General features: G+C 48.5%; 1 protein-coding gene across 2 annotated transcripts in view; it reads left to right on the forward strand.

Moving 5' to 3' along the window:
• The first annotated feature begins 6,122 nt into the window (after window positions 1–6,122).
• Window positions 6,123–17,471, forward strand: part of RFLNA (refilin A) — a 32,955-nt gene continuing 21,606 nt past the window's right edge. The window contains exons 1-3 of one of the 2 annotated variants that reach the window (XM_083476765.1): window positions 6,362–6,886; window positions 7,610–7,745; window positions 9,446–9,834. In XM_083476765.1, coding sequence (XP_083332891.1) covers window positions 9,616–9,834 — 219 coding nt within the window. In that variant the 5' untranslated portion in view covers window positions 6,362–6,886; window positions 7,610–7,745; window positions 9,446–9,615. Of the gene's footprint in view, window positions 6,341–6,361; window positions 6,887–7,609; window positions 7,746–9,445; window positions 9,835–17,471 lie in introns of those variants that run through there. The other variant, XM_083476764.1, reaches the window with a different exon arrangement.

Genomic DNA, 17,471 nt, shown 5'->3' on the forward strand with positions numbered 1-17,471 from the left:
TAAGCCGCTATTAGCGCTAATCTGCTAAGCCACTAATGGGCTTGCTTCGCAAGACGGAAAAAACCGCAAGACGAAGAGACTCGCGGAACGGATTCTTTTCGTCTTGCGAGGCACCACTGTACATCATTCTTCTTGAGTGCTCAGAGTTGAATATCCATATTTCAAGCCCAACACCAGAAATTCGTATGGACGCTGCAGCTGCTCAGCTCCATCATTCTCAGATGTAGGGTTCAAATCCATGTAGAGAACAAATGTGGGATTTTAAGAGAAAATCTTTCCCATTTCTAGATTTCTAATTCCTCTTGCTGACTCTCAATGCCCACCCAAAAGGGGTATATTTTTTAAACTCCCCCCTCTTAACAAGTCAATGGAAAGAATTCATCTAAATTAAAAATAGCAAACTGGTTGCCCCTTTCTATAAAAACAAGCAGGGTTTGCTCTTCATCACTCATCACCAGTTCTCAGTGGTGGCCATCGCGTGGCAGCCATTTTCTGTGTGGGTGTTAAGTTGTCGCAGTAATGATACAGGCCCAGCTGCGAATATGAAAACACGCCGTTTGTTGATCCTGGATTGCTAAGTAATACTACCGGCTGCTTGAATGAATCGCTAGAACTGGCAGAAACAGAAGTCTCCAAAGCTCTCTGAAGAAGGGCCGTTTGTCAAATTTATTCTTTGTCTCTCTTTCCCACCACCTCCAACCCCCACCGCCAAACTTCCACCCCTGCCAGAAAACCGTGGAGAGAAACTTCAGATTTCTTCTGAAATTCTTGCTCTGCTGGCAAAGCTCATAGAGATGTAGCTTGATGAAAGCTGGGGAATTCTCTGGGCGGCCATTTGTCAAGCATTTCACACACAGCTTTAATTGCAGCTACTGCGGCTTCCAGCTGGTGTGGGTGACTCAGTCATTCATAGCAGTAAAAGTGATGGATCATTTAGGATACGGCCAGTTCTGCTGTGCTAACCTCCTGGACAAATGCAGAGCCCATATGTATGGCTGCAGGTATTGAAATGAAGATGGTGTGCGGGGAGAATAGATTTGTTTGTTCACCTCTTCCCTTCACACCCCTTTTTCTTTTGCATCACAGTTATTAGATTGTGTGATTGCAGGGCAGGAACTGCCTTGCTTTAAACAAGTGGAAGGGACTCCCTCAGAAGGTCAGGGCTTATTAGAGGGTTAATAGACTCAGAGAATTGGCACGGACTCCAAAGCTCATCCCATCCAACCCCCTGCAATGGTGGAAACTCAGCTAAAGCCTCCATGACAGATGGCCACCCAACCGCTGCTTACAAGCCTCCAAGGAAGGAGAGTGCACACCTCCCGAGGGAGCCCATTCTGCTGTTGAACAGCTCTTATGGCCAGAAAGTTATTCCTGGTGTTCAGTCGGAATCTCTTTGGAGCAAGTACTCCAGAGTGGTACCCATTAAACTGATCTCACCCACCTTCTTTTTCATGGGAGGAGCATCACTTAAAACAGGGATGAGGAACCTGTGGCCCTCCTGCTACCATTGGACTACAACTCCACCAGCCCTAGCCATTGGTTCTCAAAAGTTTCTCATTTTTCCAATCTTAAATTCAGTTCTCTACATTTCTGCAGTTCTCTTAGCATTTTCGTGCAAATTTCTCCTAGCAAACATTTTTGTACACTATCTGTTTAGTACAAAGTTGCAAAGCAATATCCCCATCATATGGCATTTTTGTATGATCTTTTCACAAATATGCATTTTTATGCACACTTTACTATAGTACATGCCTTTCTGTACACATTATTTTGCTGGAAAACAGCACTGCAAAATTTGGAGACATGCAGATTTTGAAGGATAGCTGTGTTTTGCAAATGTGAATCTGGCAGGTTCAACTTTAATCAAATTCCACCAACCCACATACCAAGAGGAAGCATGCATGTGTGTGTGTGTGCGCGCACACACACGCTAAAACCAGTGAGGGTGGTAAAAGCCCCCACTGTCAGGGACTGGGCAGAGGAGGAATGGTGAAGACCGCCTCCCTAGCTTGACCCTTCCAGGGTGGAGGAAGAAAGTTACAACAGTGGTTTGTGGGAGGTCACAGCTCAGAGGCAGATGAGGGGGAAAGTTGGGAAATAATGGGAGAGGAAGAAGAGGAAGAGGAAGCACCAGGGGGCGACAACTGACGGACACAGTGTTTTTAGAAAGCATTACAGAATCCTCCTCTCCCAGAACCCGGCGAGCCTTGAAAGTAGGAGAGCAAAGAACTCAAAGACTAGGGCGCTTGTCAGCACCCATAGGGATGATGCATGAGAGGGTGGAGATTCACTCCAGACAATGCTAATCTAAGAGGTTGTGTTCTAAAGCCTCTCTCTGTAAAGACTGAATAAAAAGCAGACGGTAAGAACATTCCTTGTCTTTGTATGTTCCTGGGCAACCAGCTGTGGGAGTTGCTGGCAGCAGCCTGGCACCCACAGAGGACTGAGCATGTTCGTGGGCACAGAATGGTGACTACTGGGTTGGAGAAAACTGGGAGGCAGGGAGAATGGAATGGAGTAAGTGCAATATTTTGTTGCAGGTGCCACTGACACTGTGTGCAGTGTTGGTTGCCCCCATCTCAAAACGGGTGCTGGAGAGCTGGAAAAGGTGCAGAGAAAGTCAAGTGGCCAAGGGTTGAGGTGACTTCTCAATGAGGAAACGCTAATAATGGTTTGGACTTTTAAAATGTCTGGGAGGGGGTGGGCATATGACAAGACTTTTCCACCCACCCAAGTAGAAATACTCACTGTTACAAACTGCACCTCAAACTGCACTGTTAAATTGCTCAGATTGGAATTATAGCATTTTAGGGTTGAAGCAGATTTTGGAAGTCACCAGGTCTAACCTGCTGCTCAATGTGTGCTCAACAACACTGAACAGATACATTAAAAAATGATTAAAAGGGTGTGTCTTGGGGACAGCAGTGGGTGGTAGTTGGAAGACAGAGCAGATGCCCTAAAACTAGCCTTCTGCTCTCAGGTATAGTGAAGGATGCCACCAGTTTTGAAGTAAGATTCAGCTGCCTGCTTATCTGACTTGTGTGCGTGTGAAACAGGATGAAGGGGCATTTCCTCGTCCTTTGCCTCAGGCAGCAAAATGTCTTACACAGGTCCTGTAGGAATCACAGAGCCCCCAATACATGGCAGGATCTGACCTTCTCTGCTCCTAATTGCAACTCTTTGGGAACTTTTGCTGCTCCATCGTTGCATTCTGCATGCAAGCCCAAATCCCTCTACAGTAGCGGACTTAAAATCACAGCGGATGGGGTCATTCGTAATAATTCACTGGGGTTATTGTGTGGGCTGCCTGCTGGCTCCTTCACATTTATAAAGCTGCCAAACCTTTCGGCAACATTCACTGCATACAAATCACCCGAGTTAATTTGCACAAGGCCCTTGGTTTCAGCTGAGGGCGGGATGAGGGCACCACGGTCTGTGCTTTGACCTGAACTTCAATAAATGTCATCGAGCAACTTTTACTGGCAACTTGGCCCCTTTTAAACAGCAGAGGAAACGGCCACTGAAGTTCCTTGGGGGGGGGGGGTAGGTGAAACTGGGAAAGGCAGTTAAAGAACTTGGACCAGGATCAGCAGGGGCTCAAGTCACACCTGACCCACTGAGTCATTTGCCCCCATTCAGCGGTCATTTATTTATTCAAACAGACATACCCCAAAGGCTTTGGGTGGCTCGCAGTCGCAAGTCTATTTGTTTAAAATATTCACCTCTAACTCTTCTTTAACTAAATAGGCCTTTGACTAAACGCACCTTTATCCCCTGCCTCCATTTCCCTCTCATGGGGGGGGGGGCTGATGTAGCCCAAACTGGAAGGAGACAGGAGTGGGGTGTCTGGGTTTCATTAAGCCCCCCACCCTGTTATTCCAGCACTGCAGTCTTGGGTGCAAAACCAGTAGGAATTCTGAGGCAAGTTTATATCTGTCAGTGGTGGCTGGTTGGTGCCCGTTGAGCAGAAGGCAGGCAGACCAACAGTAGAGGGTGCCAAAGCCAACGAGAGAGAGGGCCCCCCCCCAAGACTGCTTCCAAGGTGGAAGGCAGGCAGGCAGGTGAGGGCTGACTGAAGACAGGCTGAGGGTGGTGGGCCAGCCATCACTGATGACCAGTGTGGTGTGGTGGTCAGGGGTGAAGGTGTCGTATGTGCTGTACGTAGCGATGCCGCACATGCGCTGTATAGCGGTTTGCCACCAGCACTGCCCCAGCGCCGTACAGATGGTGCTGGAATCCCTCCGGCGCTGCTACAGCCACAAATGGAGGATGCTGGCACCGTCTGTACGGCGCTGAAGCAGCGCCAGCGGCAAACCGCTATACAGTGCATGTGCGGCATCGCTACGTACAGCGCATGCGTGCCACGCCACACATACGCTGTATTTAGAGGTTTGCTGCCGCCATCCGGAATCCTTTGCTCGCGGCGGTGCGATGGCTACTGTGTTGCTGCGAGGCCCCTCGGGGTGACTTCTTGTCACCCCCGCAGACATGGAACCCGGGGCGTCCCACCCCAGCCCCCCCTGTTGCAACGCCACTGGTAGTGGTGAGGGTGTTGGACCTGGGTGAGCTTGGGCCAGGCACTGCCTCTCTGCCCTAACCTATGGTACTTCACAGGATTGTTGTGCGGATTAAATGAGGAGGGGGGAGACCCATGCCCACCACCTTGAGCTCCTGAGAGGAAAATGCAGGATATAACTGCAACAAATAAATAAACCCTGTAATCTGTCCATCTACAGCCATATAAATTACATCATAATCATATTTGTGCACCCATCCATTATAAACTACCAAAATCATTGTTTAATAATGACACCAATCATTTCTCTTTTATTCAGTTTTATACAACCTAAATGCACAAGGCACATGGGCCAAGGGTTCTTAGCCTGGGGTCTAAGAACCCCTAGTAGGTTCATGTATGGGCTTCAGGGGAGCCGTGAACCTGGCACACACAGAGAGATGTTTCCAATATAATAAAGTAAATTACATGCAAATATATTGTGCATGTGTTTATGTAGTGGGGCATAGGTTTCATCAGATTCTCAAAAGAGTCCCCTGACATAAGCATAACAATAACAGTTCACCCCTCTCTCCATTAATCCACATTTAGACATTCACTGCAACACGCGTAACGCTCATCTGCTAGTACCAATACTGGAGTCTAGGAACCCTATGGATGCTCTGCACGATGTCAACACAGTATCTCTTCTCCAAATTTTAAACAAGAGGTAAGGAATTGGGTGTGGTGTGATGGATATAGTATCAGAACCCTGGGAGACCAGGGTTCAAGTTGCCCCCTTGCCAGGAAGCTCACTGGGTGACCTAGGGCCAGTCGCCCAGTCTCAGCCAAGCCCACCTCACAGGGCTGTTGTGAAGATAATATGGAGCAGGAAGGAGCCATGTATATGGCACCTTGAGCTCCTTGAAGGAAAGAGGGGGTTAGAAATAATAATAAATGCCATGGAATGGTTGGACGCAGGGGAATGGTGAGAGGACCCCAAGGAAAGAAGACTTATAGCCTGGGGATTGGTGGTGGGACAACAATGAGTGGCTAGAGGGAGATGAGGTAACAGACGGGGAGGAGCAGGTGTTGGAAGCTGAAGAGGCAACCGGGTTTCGTGAGATGGGAGAGTCTGTGGCAGAGGGCAGTCCAGAGAGAGTCAGGAGCGGAGGCTGGAGAGGAGGGAGGCCCAGAGGCAGAGAAGAGGCAGGCTGCTGAAGAAGCCAGGAGGTCATGCAGGCGCAGTCTCAAATTGCTTGCAGAAAACCCTGGAGAGGAGGCAAAGTGATGGCAAATGCTTTAGGAGGACAAGACAGACCAGAGAGGAGTAGCTGTGCTCATTAGGCCTGACACTCCTGTGCAGATCCTGTTTTTGCTAACAGTTAACTCCAATTTGCTTGGTGTGATTTACTGTGCGCTTGCTGCTGCCAACAAACAACCAGCCTGCACACCGAACTTCCAGCAGTCCCGGGCGGCAGGAGCAACGATAGCACAGTATATAATTTCTCAACATATTGCCTCCTGCTCCCAGTTTCTTCAGGAGAAAAAGCCAGTTTGGAGGGGGGTTGCTTTTGGGGGAGCCCCCTCTGCCCCTGCGAGGCGGCGGCTTGCCGGGAGCGGGCGAGTGGGAGGGGTCTGCTGGGGGGCCGGGCGAGGCTCTCCCTGGTGGCCGGAGATGGAGCCAAGCCAGGCGGCAGCCGCAGCTCCAGCCGCCGCGTCAGTCGACTAAGTCTCTCCGCCCGCGCGGCGCGCTCCGTCCTCCCGGAGCCAGGCGGGCTCGGCGTCGGCGGAGGAGAGACGCGGCGCCTCGTCGGGGACGGCAGGGGACTCGCTCGCTTCAAGGTAAGTGGCCGGGCTGGGCGCGGGGGCGCTCGCCTGGCTCTCTTCCTCCTCCTCGGCCGGCCTCCTTCCCCGCCTGGAGCGGCTCCTTGGCGAGGCCCCGCGCGCGGAGCTCTTTGTTTGCTGGCCGGCGGCGGGGGAGGAAACGGGCACCGGAGAGACCCCTGGCGCCGCCGGGCGCGCGCGCCTTCCCTCCTGGAAGCTCAAGCCAAGCGCGGCGGCGGCGGCGCCGTCTCTTCCAGGGGCCTCCGGGGCGCCGCGCGGGGGGGAGCGGAGTTGGGCGAGGAGACCCCCGGCGCAGTGCCTTGGTCGCGCCCGCTGCCCCTTCCTGCTCCGCCGAGCGCAGCTTGTGGGGCGGACTGGAGAAACCCGGGCGCCCCAGGGCAGCTTGGCGGGGGGTGGGGGCGCTGGGCACCTCTCTCTCCCTCGGGGGGCTTCTTTGTGTCCGAAGAGGGCAGTCGCCACCGAAATCTGCCCCGTATTCCACGGGAAATACATTTTTGGAAGGGGCTAGTCCGTGATCTTACCAGGTTCATGAAGGGAAAAAAGGTTAGTAAAGTGTGAGGGGAGAGTTAAATAAGCAAACTATCCCCACCCCGCTATAAATGTGCTTGGCCCCCTCTGGAGAACGCTGCACCAACTTCCCCTGATTCCTGCAGTCTTCTGTCTTGATTTTACTGCATAGAAGACTCAAGTGTTTAATTTGTCCGGACTTGGATTTGCTGAACTGCTTAGTTTTTGCTACATTGGAGAAGCTCATGAATGCGACCTTGTTTGTTTGTTTTTCCTTTAAAGGACATTCCTAACTTAGCTCAGGTGCAGGCAAAACCTTGAGGAGCCTTGTCCACAAAAGGCGTTATTCTAAGACTGAAATCTTAAGGAGAAGAGTTGCTTCTGGAAAAGCAGGCATAGGATCAGAGGGATAACTGGAAAGACGGGGGCTGGGGGTCTGAGAGCAGATGAAGAAGAGTTCAGCATATATCCACTCAAGGCTGTCTCTGTCTTTGACAGAGGACTAGACAGATTCCTACAGGAGAGGGCTCTTGAGGGCAACCAGCCATGATGGCATGGCTCTTCTCCACAGAGGGAGGCAGCGATGCTTCCAAACACCAGTTTCAGGGAACCACAGGAAGCTGGAACCCCTCTTGTGGGTTTCCCACAGGCAACTAGATCCCCACTGTGAGAACAGGATGCTGTACTAGGCAGGCTGTTGGCCTGAAGCAGCTTCTTAGATTTCTTCTTCTTAGATTCTTCTTCTTCTATTTGACCCAGAGCACTGGAATATAGTCTTTTGGATCCAAAGCCCTGTGGAACTATTCCGAGGCCCCCAGGGAGGGATTTGGGCTCCTGCTTCTTAAGCGACAGCACCACTCTCACCCCGTGCTGTACAGCAAGCCCCTTTTAAAAGGTGGGCCTTTCGAAAAGGCAGCTGAGAGAAGTGTTTCTCCACCTCTCCTAATGCCTCTCCTAACCCACTGAAGCTGAAGGGCAAGAGAGTCGGGAGGACAATCTGTAGGAAATATGTAATAATCTGTGGAATGTGCTGCTGCAAGATGCGGTGAGAGCAGCCAGCTTCAAATGGCTTTAGAAGGAGGTTAGAAAGGTGTGTGGAGGAGGGGAAGGCTGTCAGAGCCCCCCCCCCCCGCACCTGAAAGCTGCTTGCTGGGACCCAGAATGGGAGAGCTGTTTCCCTCCTGCCCTGGCCATGGGCTTCCTGGAAGCATCTGATTGGTCCTTGTGGAAGACAGGATGCTGGCCAGGCAGGCCTTGGCTCTCTTCTGCTCTCTGCAAGTCATTTGGGGGATCTTTACTTTGTTTTATATATACCCATTCCTCCAAGGAATATAGAATGGTGTACATGACTCTTCCCCATCCACTTTAGCCACATGGGATTGCAGGGGTTTGGATTGGGTGACCCTTTTGGTTCCTTCCAGCTCTACGCTTCTGTGAGGCAGGTGGGTCAGTCAGGCTGAGATAGGGAATGGCCCAAAGGCACCTGGGAACCTTAACAGCTTAGTGGGATTTGAATCTGGCCTCTCCTGTCTTAATTCAACACAGGTTAGATTTACAGCACAGTTCCTTACATGTTTACTCAGAAGTACGTCCCATTTGACTTAATGGGGCTCACTGCCAAGTAACTTTGCATAGGACTGTAGCCCAAAGCACAGTGCAGTGCTTGGAAGTAAATCTCATTGATTTCGATGGGGCTTACTCCCATGGCTGTAATCCTAAACACAACCTAGACTCAGAGTGTAAAGCCTCAAGCTCTCTGCTTCTCCCAAAGATGTATGTTTACTCGAAAACATGCATAGGTTTCCACTTGGCCGTTTTTTGTGTATGCACCTGCCATTTAAAGGAAACACTTTTTAATTTAAAAAATGCTTTCTATAGTCTTGATTGAGCAGATAAGACCAATAGTGGGTCCAGTGGCCAAGAAAGTGCTTTCTGCAGTGCTATAGAGGGAAGTGAGGGGCAGATGGGTCTCTTCCACCTGGAAGGGAGCCCGTCTAGGAGGAGGAACACACTGATCCTAAACCTCTGCTGCCTTGCAGAATATCTTCAGAAGAAGAAAAGGCTAAGGAGTAAACTCTACACAAATCTGGAGTGGAGTCCCTATGCTTGGATGGCGCCTTGTATGCCTTATTCCGGCAATTCCTTCAGCCAAGTTGGTGCTTTCCTTTGGACCACATGAGTGAGGCGGTGGGGGGGGCGTCTCTTGTCATCTGGCCAGCCCAGGACCTCCACACACACTGCCCAGGCTTGTGCCCCAGGGAGGTCACTTTGGGGCTGCTAATGCAGTGGTTTGACTTCACCCCCGGAGGCACACTCCATTGTCTCTGGAGACGGACGGATGCCAGCAACAACTCCATCAGTCCCATCAGGCATGGCCAATGGCCAGGGATGATGAGAGTTGTAGTTCAGCAATATCTGGAGGGCCAAAGGTTCCCCACACCTGGGCTAGCCCAACTGGTAGCGTCTCACCTGGGTCTCAGGCAAAAAAGGCTCTTCCCCAGGTGTACTTGGAGATCTGCCCTCTCTTCTGCACTTTTGTTTTTTTGTGTTGATGAGGAATGGCCTGTTCATTTCCACTTTCTCTCCTTCCAACAGGGGGCAGCTGGAGCCACAGGAACCAGCCCTGAGTTACCCAAGGCAACAGGCGCACAGGGATCCGGCTGGCACTCCCTGTGCATGTACCACGTGCGTTTGCCTCCCTGCAGGAGGAGGTGGTGGGTTTCCCCCTGCTTGGCAGCCACAGCCCTCACTTCCCCACCCCAGTCATGGTGGGTCACCTGCAGTTGCAAGGAATGGAAGACAGCTTGAAAGAGAAGAACCGAGAAGGTTTGCTGGATAGCCCGGATTCGGGGCTGCCCCCCAGCCCTAGTCCACCTTTCTACTCCCTGTCTCCGGGCATTGTTGAAAATAGACCTGGAGGCAGCAGCGCTTCCACGGATACCCAGGGACATGGGCACAGGAAGGATGGCAAGGAGGGGAACGTGGTAAGAATTCATTTGCCACTTGGGTGTCTGAGTGCGCGTTACTGTGATTGCCCTGCTGTGTTTCGGAGAGCGGCCTCTTTGGAAATAATTCCAGCTTGCTTTATGCAGAGTCAGACCGTTGGCCCACCTAGTTCAGCATTCTTTACACTGACTAGCAGAGGCTGTCTAGGCCAGGGATTTCCCCCCAGCCCTCCCTGGAGATACCAGGGATTGAAGTGTTCTGCATGCAGAGCACGTGCTGGCGCTGACCGATGGCCTTTCCCACTGCATGCTTTATCTCAGGCTTGGGCAGTGATGTCCTTTTGTAGCCCCAAAAGCCTGACCAAGAGATCTGTGCGATTCCACAGCCTGCTGCCTTAACACATTAACAGAGGGGTCTCTAAGTAAGACAGGTAACCTGAGTTCCTTCATCAATCCACAAACGTTTCTCGCCATAAATAAGCTTTTATGGATACCCTACCAATATGTATTCTAGTTATAGTTTGCCAGCGGGCCAACAGAAGAAAAAATGTTTTCCTTTGCATTGTCACCTAGACTTGATTTATACTCGCCACAGCTGATCAGGCAAATGGATATGAACTGTCGTGTGTTGCATAGTTACTCAAAGTGGCATGGACAGAAATGCCAGCTTTTTAAGGAAAGGTAGATTATTTTGCTCTAGCAAAGAATAATGAGCTGTTGAAGTTTGTTTTCTAGAATGAATCACTTTGGAAGCCGATAATATCTTAGGGAGGGAATAAATTAGAGGAGCAGTTCATTAGTTTCAGAGCTGAGTTGCAGGTGTGGTGAAATTTCCTCGTTACCAAGGCACCTAGAAATGTGATGCTGCTAGTTTCTATGAACTGAAGAGATTTGATTTAATCTTGCATAAGTTTGGCAGCTTTAGGAACAGGAATGTATTTTCCCTCCAGAGCAAGGGATGTTGCACACCTACCGTGCATGGTTACTTGGAAGTAAGTCTCATTGCATTTGGTGGGACTTACTCCCAGGTAAGTGCATGTAGGACCAGAGCAGTATTTCCCAACCTTGCGTCTCCAGCTGTTTTTGGATTACAACTTCCATCATGCTCAGCTACCAATACCAGGGATGATAGGAATTGTAGTCCAAAAGCAGCTAGAGACCCAAGTTTGGGAAACCCTGGATTAGACGCCTGTTTTGAGTTCTTGGTTGGAGATGCATTCCATTGAATCCGCCAGGTAAGCGCTACCTATGCATGATTCTACAGGAACTCATAAAATCTGCATAGTGTGCTGCTGGATGTGGAAATTTGCTTCCTGAGATCATGAGCATCTATATTTTATGAGGTTTTCAGGTTTCTGGCCCTTAGTTGTGGAGATGGGCTTGTGGTACAATCTCATAAACCAGAGCAGTCACTAAACCAGATTTCCAAAGGTGAGTTATTCCTCTTGTTTTGCATTAATTGCCCAGAACTCTGTATTGGAGGAGCAGGATAACTTCCTGGTAAGTGATTAGGTAGAATTTAGCCTCCATGCTTTTCTTCTAGAAAGATCTAGAAACATGCTGGTATTTTCAAATGGAGATGAACATTTATGGTGGGGCCTCGAATATCCCAGAGAGGGGCAGGTGCTGTGCTGCTGACTGCCAGCGGCCTATGATGATCCTGAATCAGGGTGGTGCTGGAAATGAATCTAGAGCACCGTTACAGCTTTTTCTTTTCTTTTTTAAAGATTGGATGGAATTTTCAGTGGCATCAACAAGTAGCTTTTTAAAAAGTAGGATGCTGGGCCTCATTGTCATGGAGGTAAAAAGCTGGAAGCGGTGTCATGTGAAGGCTTTGAGAGGCTAAGAACATAAAAAGAGTCCTGGGGAAAGCAGATGGAGAGGCGTTTTTCTCCCTTTCTCATAAAACTAGAATCTGGGGTCATCTTATTTATGCCATGTCACTTTCCACACACACAAAAATGTCAGTGGCTGTTGGTCACGTCTTATTATCTGCTGATTTCTCGCTCATTGTTTCTTTGGGAAGGCCAGGACACTTAATGTGTGGCTCCCGGGTAGCACAGGGTCCAGGGCCTAAGCAGCTTTATAAGCAAGTTTTCAAACCAGTCCCTGACTTGTTTGTATGATTTTCTTTTTTTGCAGCTTCTTGTCTCTCATGCAAGGTAGTTCTTTATTTAAACAAATTTGTTCTCTATTTTATTTATTTACTAGCAGCTTTGTACCCAGCTTTGCTCTGGAATTCTGAGGAACCAAAAAACCAGTGGAGTTTGGAAAGGTTCCGTCCTCCATCTTGGTTCAAAATGGCACCTGATGTTACCGAAGCATAAACCAAAACCTGCTCCTTGGTCCTCAGGGACCATCATGCAAAACTTGGTTTACCATACCTTTAGTGTCCAAATGCACAGCAAATGAGCAGATTTCCAAAATATATAGTAGTAGAGCATTACATTTATACCACATCTTCCCTCCAAGGAGTTGATGTTGGTTGTGTTCAGCATGAGTCCTACTCAGAGTAGACAGATTCAGATTAATGGTGGGTAGCACTTAGCTGAATGCAATCCATGGTTCTTCTCCCAGTTCTCCAGTTGATCCTCATAGCAACCCTGTGAGGCAGTTTAGGCCAAGAGGCAGTGTCTGGCCGCAGATCAGACCCAGTGACCTTCATGGCCGTTTGGAGATCTGAAGCCTGCTCTCCCAGGCCCTAACTATTACACAACACTGGCTAGTTAAACTTCACCTCCCCTAAAAAAACAACCCACCATTAATTGTAAGCCATTTATGAATGACTTGTGTGTGATGCTATAATCTAAGCAGCAGCCTTTGACTCACAGGCCAGTGAGCCTTGGATGCTGACTCAGAATCCGTGCCCAAGCAAGAAAAAGCCTTGCGGGGCAGAAAATCTGAAGCAATTTTCTGTGCCTGCTTCTGGAGAGCCTGGAAATTCACCTGCGGGTGCCAGCGTACGCTCTATTCTTGGCTGCTGCCGCTGCCACAAGTCTCTCCTCACCCAACACCAGGTGACAGAAAATAGGCATGGCAGGGGCGCCACTGTTTGGGTTTTGAAACAGCTTCTTCTGGCGTAAGCCCATGTGAAAATGGAGCCCAGGATCTCTTGCAGCAGGTGCTGCCTCTCATTTGCGCACAGCAGGTCTCAGCCGTTTGATTTTTTTCAGGTAATTTGTATACCTTCTTTTCTATCAGTTGCAAATGGGATCTGCAACAAGTTGTAGAAGCCTAGAGGAACCCTGTTCAGTGTGCCAGCAAGCCAGTCACGCCCTCTTCCAAAATGCTCCATTGCATTCTTAACCCCCTTTTCATTTTTCCTTCCCCCATCTCCCCCAAACTAGCACAGAGTCCTGTGTTCACTGAGCTTACTCCATTCTCATCAGACTGCCTTTTTTTGTGGAGGGTTGGGTAAGTTCACCTGCTTAGGTTGCTGCCCTGTAAAATATTATTTCTACTTTTGCAGACCATGAGTTTCTCTTGGGCATGCAGATTCCTCCCTCGTGTTTCTCAATAGCACTGTTTTTGCTGCAGCTCTGTTGGCACTCACCAGCTGAATTCACTAGTAAAAGAAGTGTTGTATTCAGGGGGGCCAACAGTCTGGTTTAAAAACTACATCATAAAACAGACACTCTTCCAATATCACCGTTAAACAGGAGGAAGACTATCACAACAGATTTAGAATCATCAGAAATAAATCGGCTAAAAAGTCCCAATTCAACAACACATAAAACTCAAACACCTACAGAAGCACCTGGGGCTTTGGTACCCATCTAAATACCAGAAAGAGGAGGAGCCAGAAGGAGGGAAAGCCAGAATTCTAAGGTCCACTGCAGAACATATCCTATCTTTTGCTCTGTCTGCAAAGTGGCACCAGCTGTTTAAAACTAGGGCGAGAGGGTGCAGATTAGGTGACTTGGTTTGCCCACTGGTGGTCTGTAGGTTCTGTGGTCACTGTTGCCTAACAGTGAGTGTATCTTTTTTTTTTTTTGCAATCTTAAGCATGTAAATCCTCCTGAAATCAGCGAGATTTATGCTCTAATCATTATGTTTAGGATTGTAGCCTTAATTCGGCTACTTTCATGGCACAGAACTTGCAAAATGAAAGATAGTCACTTTAATCCGCCATAAGGGTCAAGAGCTCTCTTTATATTCATTTATATATATTTGCATTTGGATTTTTATTTATTTATTGTTTGTAGGAAGTTGTGTTTCTCTTTGTGTCTCTCTAAATGCAGAGAAGAAGGGCTCCTAGTCTTCATTTTAAGACCCTTTAAAGAGAAATGGGAAGAATGATTATAGTTCTGTCACTCTGGTGATCCTGATTGAAAGGTTTGGGGCAGTATTCTGAAATTCTTTTGGCAACTCTGCTTACAAACAAGAGAGAAAAGAAGATGCGGAGTGCCCCCACTTTGCTGGTGGTGCCATACTGTGCCTATGGGGTAACTGGGCACTGCCTGCAGCTCAACTGCCCCCCCCCCGGCCATGTGCCCTGCTGGTTCCTCCAGCCAGCTTCCCAGCCAGGGCATGGCCAAGCATTGCCTGCTAGCCACTGCAGCCTCCTCCAAGCAGTTTCTCCCAACTTACCTGCTGCTCAGGCAGGACTCCAGCCCATCTTCCCTCCTGAGTTAGAAGGAGTTCTGGAGTCTCCAGGCCAACAGCTGTGTCCTGTCCCAGCGGTTTCATATCTGGCATATCAGGCCACTCTGCAGGGAAAGGAGGCCGCCTCTTGTCCTGCAGGTAGTTCATGCAGAGTTCAGACAGCATGCATTTAAAAAAAGGAAAACATTAAATAAAAGCCACTCAGTTTTCTGCTTAAATCCAGCACAAGAAGCAGAATGGCATTTGAAACCCACCAGACACAATCCAAGGACAAAAGACACCTGGCTCTTAAAAAAAGGTCTTCCCCAGGTAACAGGATCTTAACATAGGCACCCAGAAAGCCTCCTTGGGGAGGGCATTTCAGTCAGGGCACCACCACCAAAAAGGCTCTCACCTATTTAGTTGGGGAAACCAGGTCCAGGGCCTCTGATAATAACTCAGCACCTGAGCAAGCTTACACAGAAGGAGGCAACCTCAGAGGTAGCCTGCCTCCACAGTGGGCAGCAGTGGAATGCCATAGCTTCCTCCAGCAGGTTTTCCCCATGAATAGAAGAAGCTGCTTTGAGTCACACCACTGGCTCATTTAGCTCAGTATGGTCTCTGCTGGCTGGCCGCGTCTCTTCGGGGTTTCAGACAGGGCTTCTTCCCAGCCTTGTCCAGAGATGCCAGGGATGGAATATGGCACTAACTGCACGCAATGTGTGCCCTTTACCATGGAGACACAGCCTTGCAGTTTGCAGTTATTTTGATCCACATTTAAGAGCCCAGGGACTGTGAGATATTTAATGTGGGTGAGACTCCTGCCCAGAATTGAACAGGACCTTCTCCAAGTGACGTATGGAGTTTTTCAGCCTACTTGGCATAACCTTGCCTCTCTCTGACACTACACTGCTATATGACATATCAGACACTTCTAGAGTCTGATATGACACTCTTGGATCTTTTTACTTCTAAAGCAGCTCATAGTAGTGAAGCAATTTCTTGCTTGCATGATACAAGTCTCCATTGTGTGAGGAAACTGGATGCCTTGCTTATATAATGTATATTAATGTACATTAAATAGACATGAAGGCACCATGAGCCTCCAGGGCCCATCTAAAAGGCTGTAGTTGTACAGCATTTTACTTGTGCTTTCAGTGTTTATATGGGCAATTGCCTCAGAGCAACTACCAAGAATAAAAGTTGCATTGTGAAGAATCCTGGGGAACAGAGAAGAATTTAAATGTTTCTGAAAGTTATGGTGAAAGGCTTAAGTTGCATAAGAGTGAAAAATTTGAAATGCTTCTAAATGCAAAAATTGAAATGCTTCTAAATACTTCATACTATAGGAAAATGAAGTGCAACTTTAATCCAATGTAAAAATATAAATTTGTAGTCAAAACAGATAAAATTGCAAATATGATACAATGACAAACTGATTTGCCTATTCAGGTCAAAGTCTGATCAAAATCCATCTATGACCAAAAGATGACAACATTTTTTTTTCAGAGACCAGAAGCATTTCAAACCAATTTATCTTCTTCAGTGGTCAGAAGAAAATTATTATATGCTACAGTGGTACCTCAGGTTACAGATGCTTCAGGTTACAGACTCCGCTAACCCAGAAATAGTACCTCGGGTTAAGAACGTTGCTTCAGGATGAGAACAGAAATCGCGCAGTGGCGGCAACGGGAGGCCCCATTAGTGGTACCTCAGGTTAAGAACAGTATCAGGTTAAGAACAGACCTCCAGAACGAATTAAGTTCTTAACCCGAGGTACCACTGTATTTGGCCACAGGGAATTGGTCCACTAGGTTAGTTTGAAACAATGTGGTGAGTTGGCCATTCGTATAATGCAGGACCGTTGAAATTACTATGCACGTGTGGTGCTAATTAGTACAGGAAGTTGTATTATGGTGGCGAGATTGAAGCAGTGACTCCCTATGTCTTTCCTGATTCTGAGTTCCAAACATGAATAAGGGTTGATGAGAAGTAAGACTTGATGTATTGCCTTCATCAGTATACACTGTCCAAGTGCAGAATACCAGTTTCTAGGAATTGTGGGAGGGCAGAGCGCTGTTGCACTTGGGTCCAGCTGGCACATGTCCCACTGGCATCTCTTCAGCCATTGTGAGACCAGGATGCTTGGACTAGAAAGGCCATTGGCTGACCCAACAGGCTTTCCTTATGTCTTAGAAGATGGCACAGACTTGGGCCACATCTTGCATTTAAAGCACTGTTATACTACTATTAAAAGTAGCAACTCATGGTAGCAGTCATGGCTTCTCTCAGAGCATCCAGGGCACTGTAGCTTGTGAAGGGTGCCAAGAGTTGCTAAGGAGACCCCTGTTCCCTATATAGCACTACAGTTCCCAGAGTGGTTTAGAAATCAATCTGACTTCCCAAGGTACTCTAGAAATTGTGGCTTTGTGTGGGGAGGCTCTCCTAACAACTCTTAGCACCTATAGCAATATATAGTTCCCAGGATGCTTTGGGGGCTGTTTAAAGTGGAATGAGAGTGCTTTAAATGTGTGGTGTGGATGTGGCCTTGTTCTCTGTTGTTGAAGAGGACAGTAGTTACTAGAAGTGGTGGACAGAAATGACAACAGTGCAGATTTTGGCTAAACATTGGAACATCCTGATGTGCAAGACCTGTCTGGCAGCAGGACAGAGGACCCTGGAAGGTGGTGCGCTCTCATTCACTGGAGGTATTGGAGCAGTGATGGGACCTGCCTAGCATCTCCTGATATGATGCTGCAGCTGCATCATGCATTGCAGATTCACCAGGGGCCTTCCAGCATCCCTTCTACGTTCTTTGGTTTAAAGAAACTTGGGGAAGTGCTGGAATCTTGGCTTCATTTTTTAAAAAAAAGTTTCTGGCCCTCACGGTTGCAGAGAAAAGCATGAAAATAGGAAGACGGTTGAAGTGGCCAGGAATTAGAAGGGTTCTGGGCAGGTTTCCAGCGGGTCAGGGTGGAGTTTCTGTGCCTGGCACAGCTGTGTATCTTCTGCCCTTATTCTCCTGTTGTGCCTCCCTCCAGCCTTGCCAAAAACGAGTCAAATTCTGCAAATCCACAGCGAAAATGTACTAT

Source organism: Podarcis liolepis (assembly GCF_965112155.1).
Source record: "Podarcis liolepis genome assembly, chromosome: 15".
Lineage (NCBI taxonomy): Eukaryota > Metazoa > Chordata > Lepidosauria > Squamata > Lacertidae > Podarcis > Podarcis liolepis.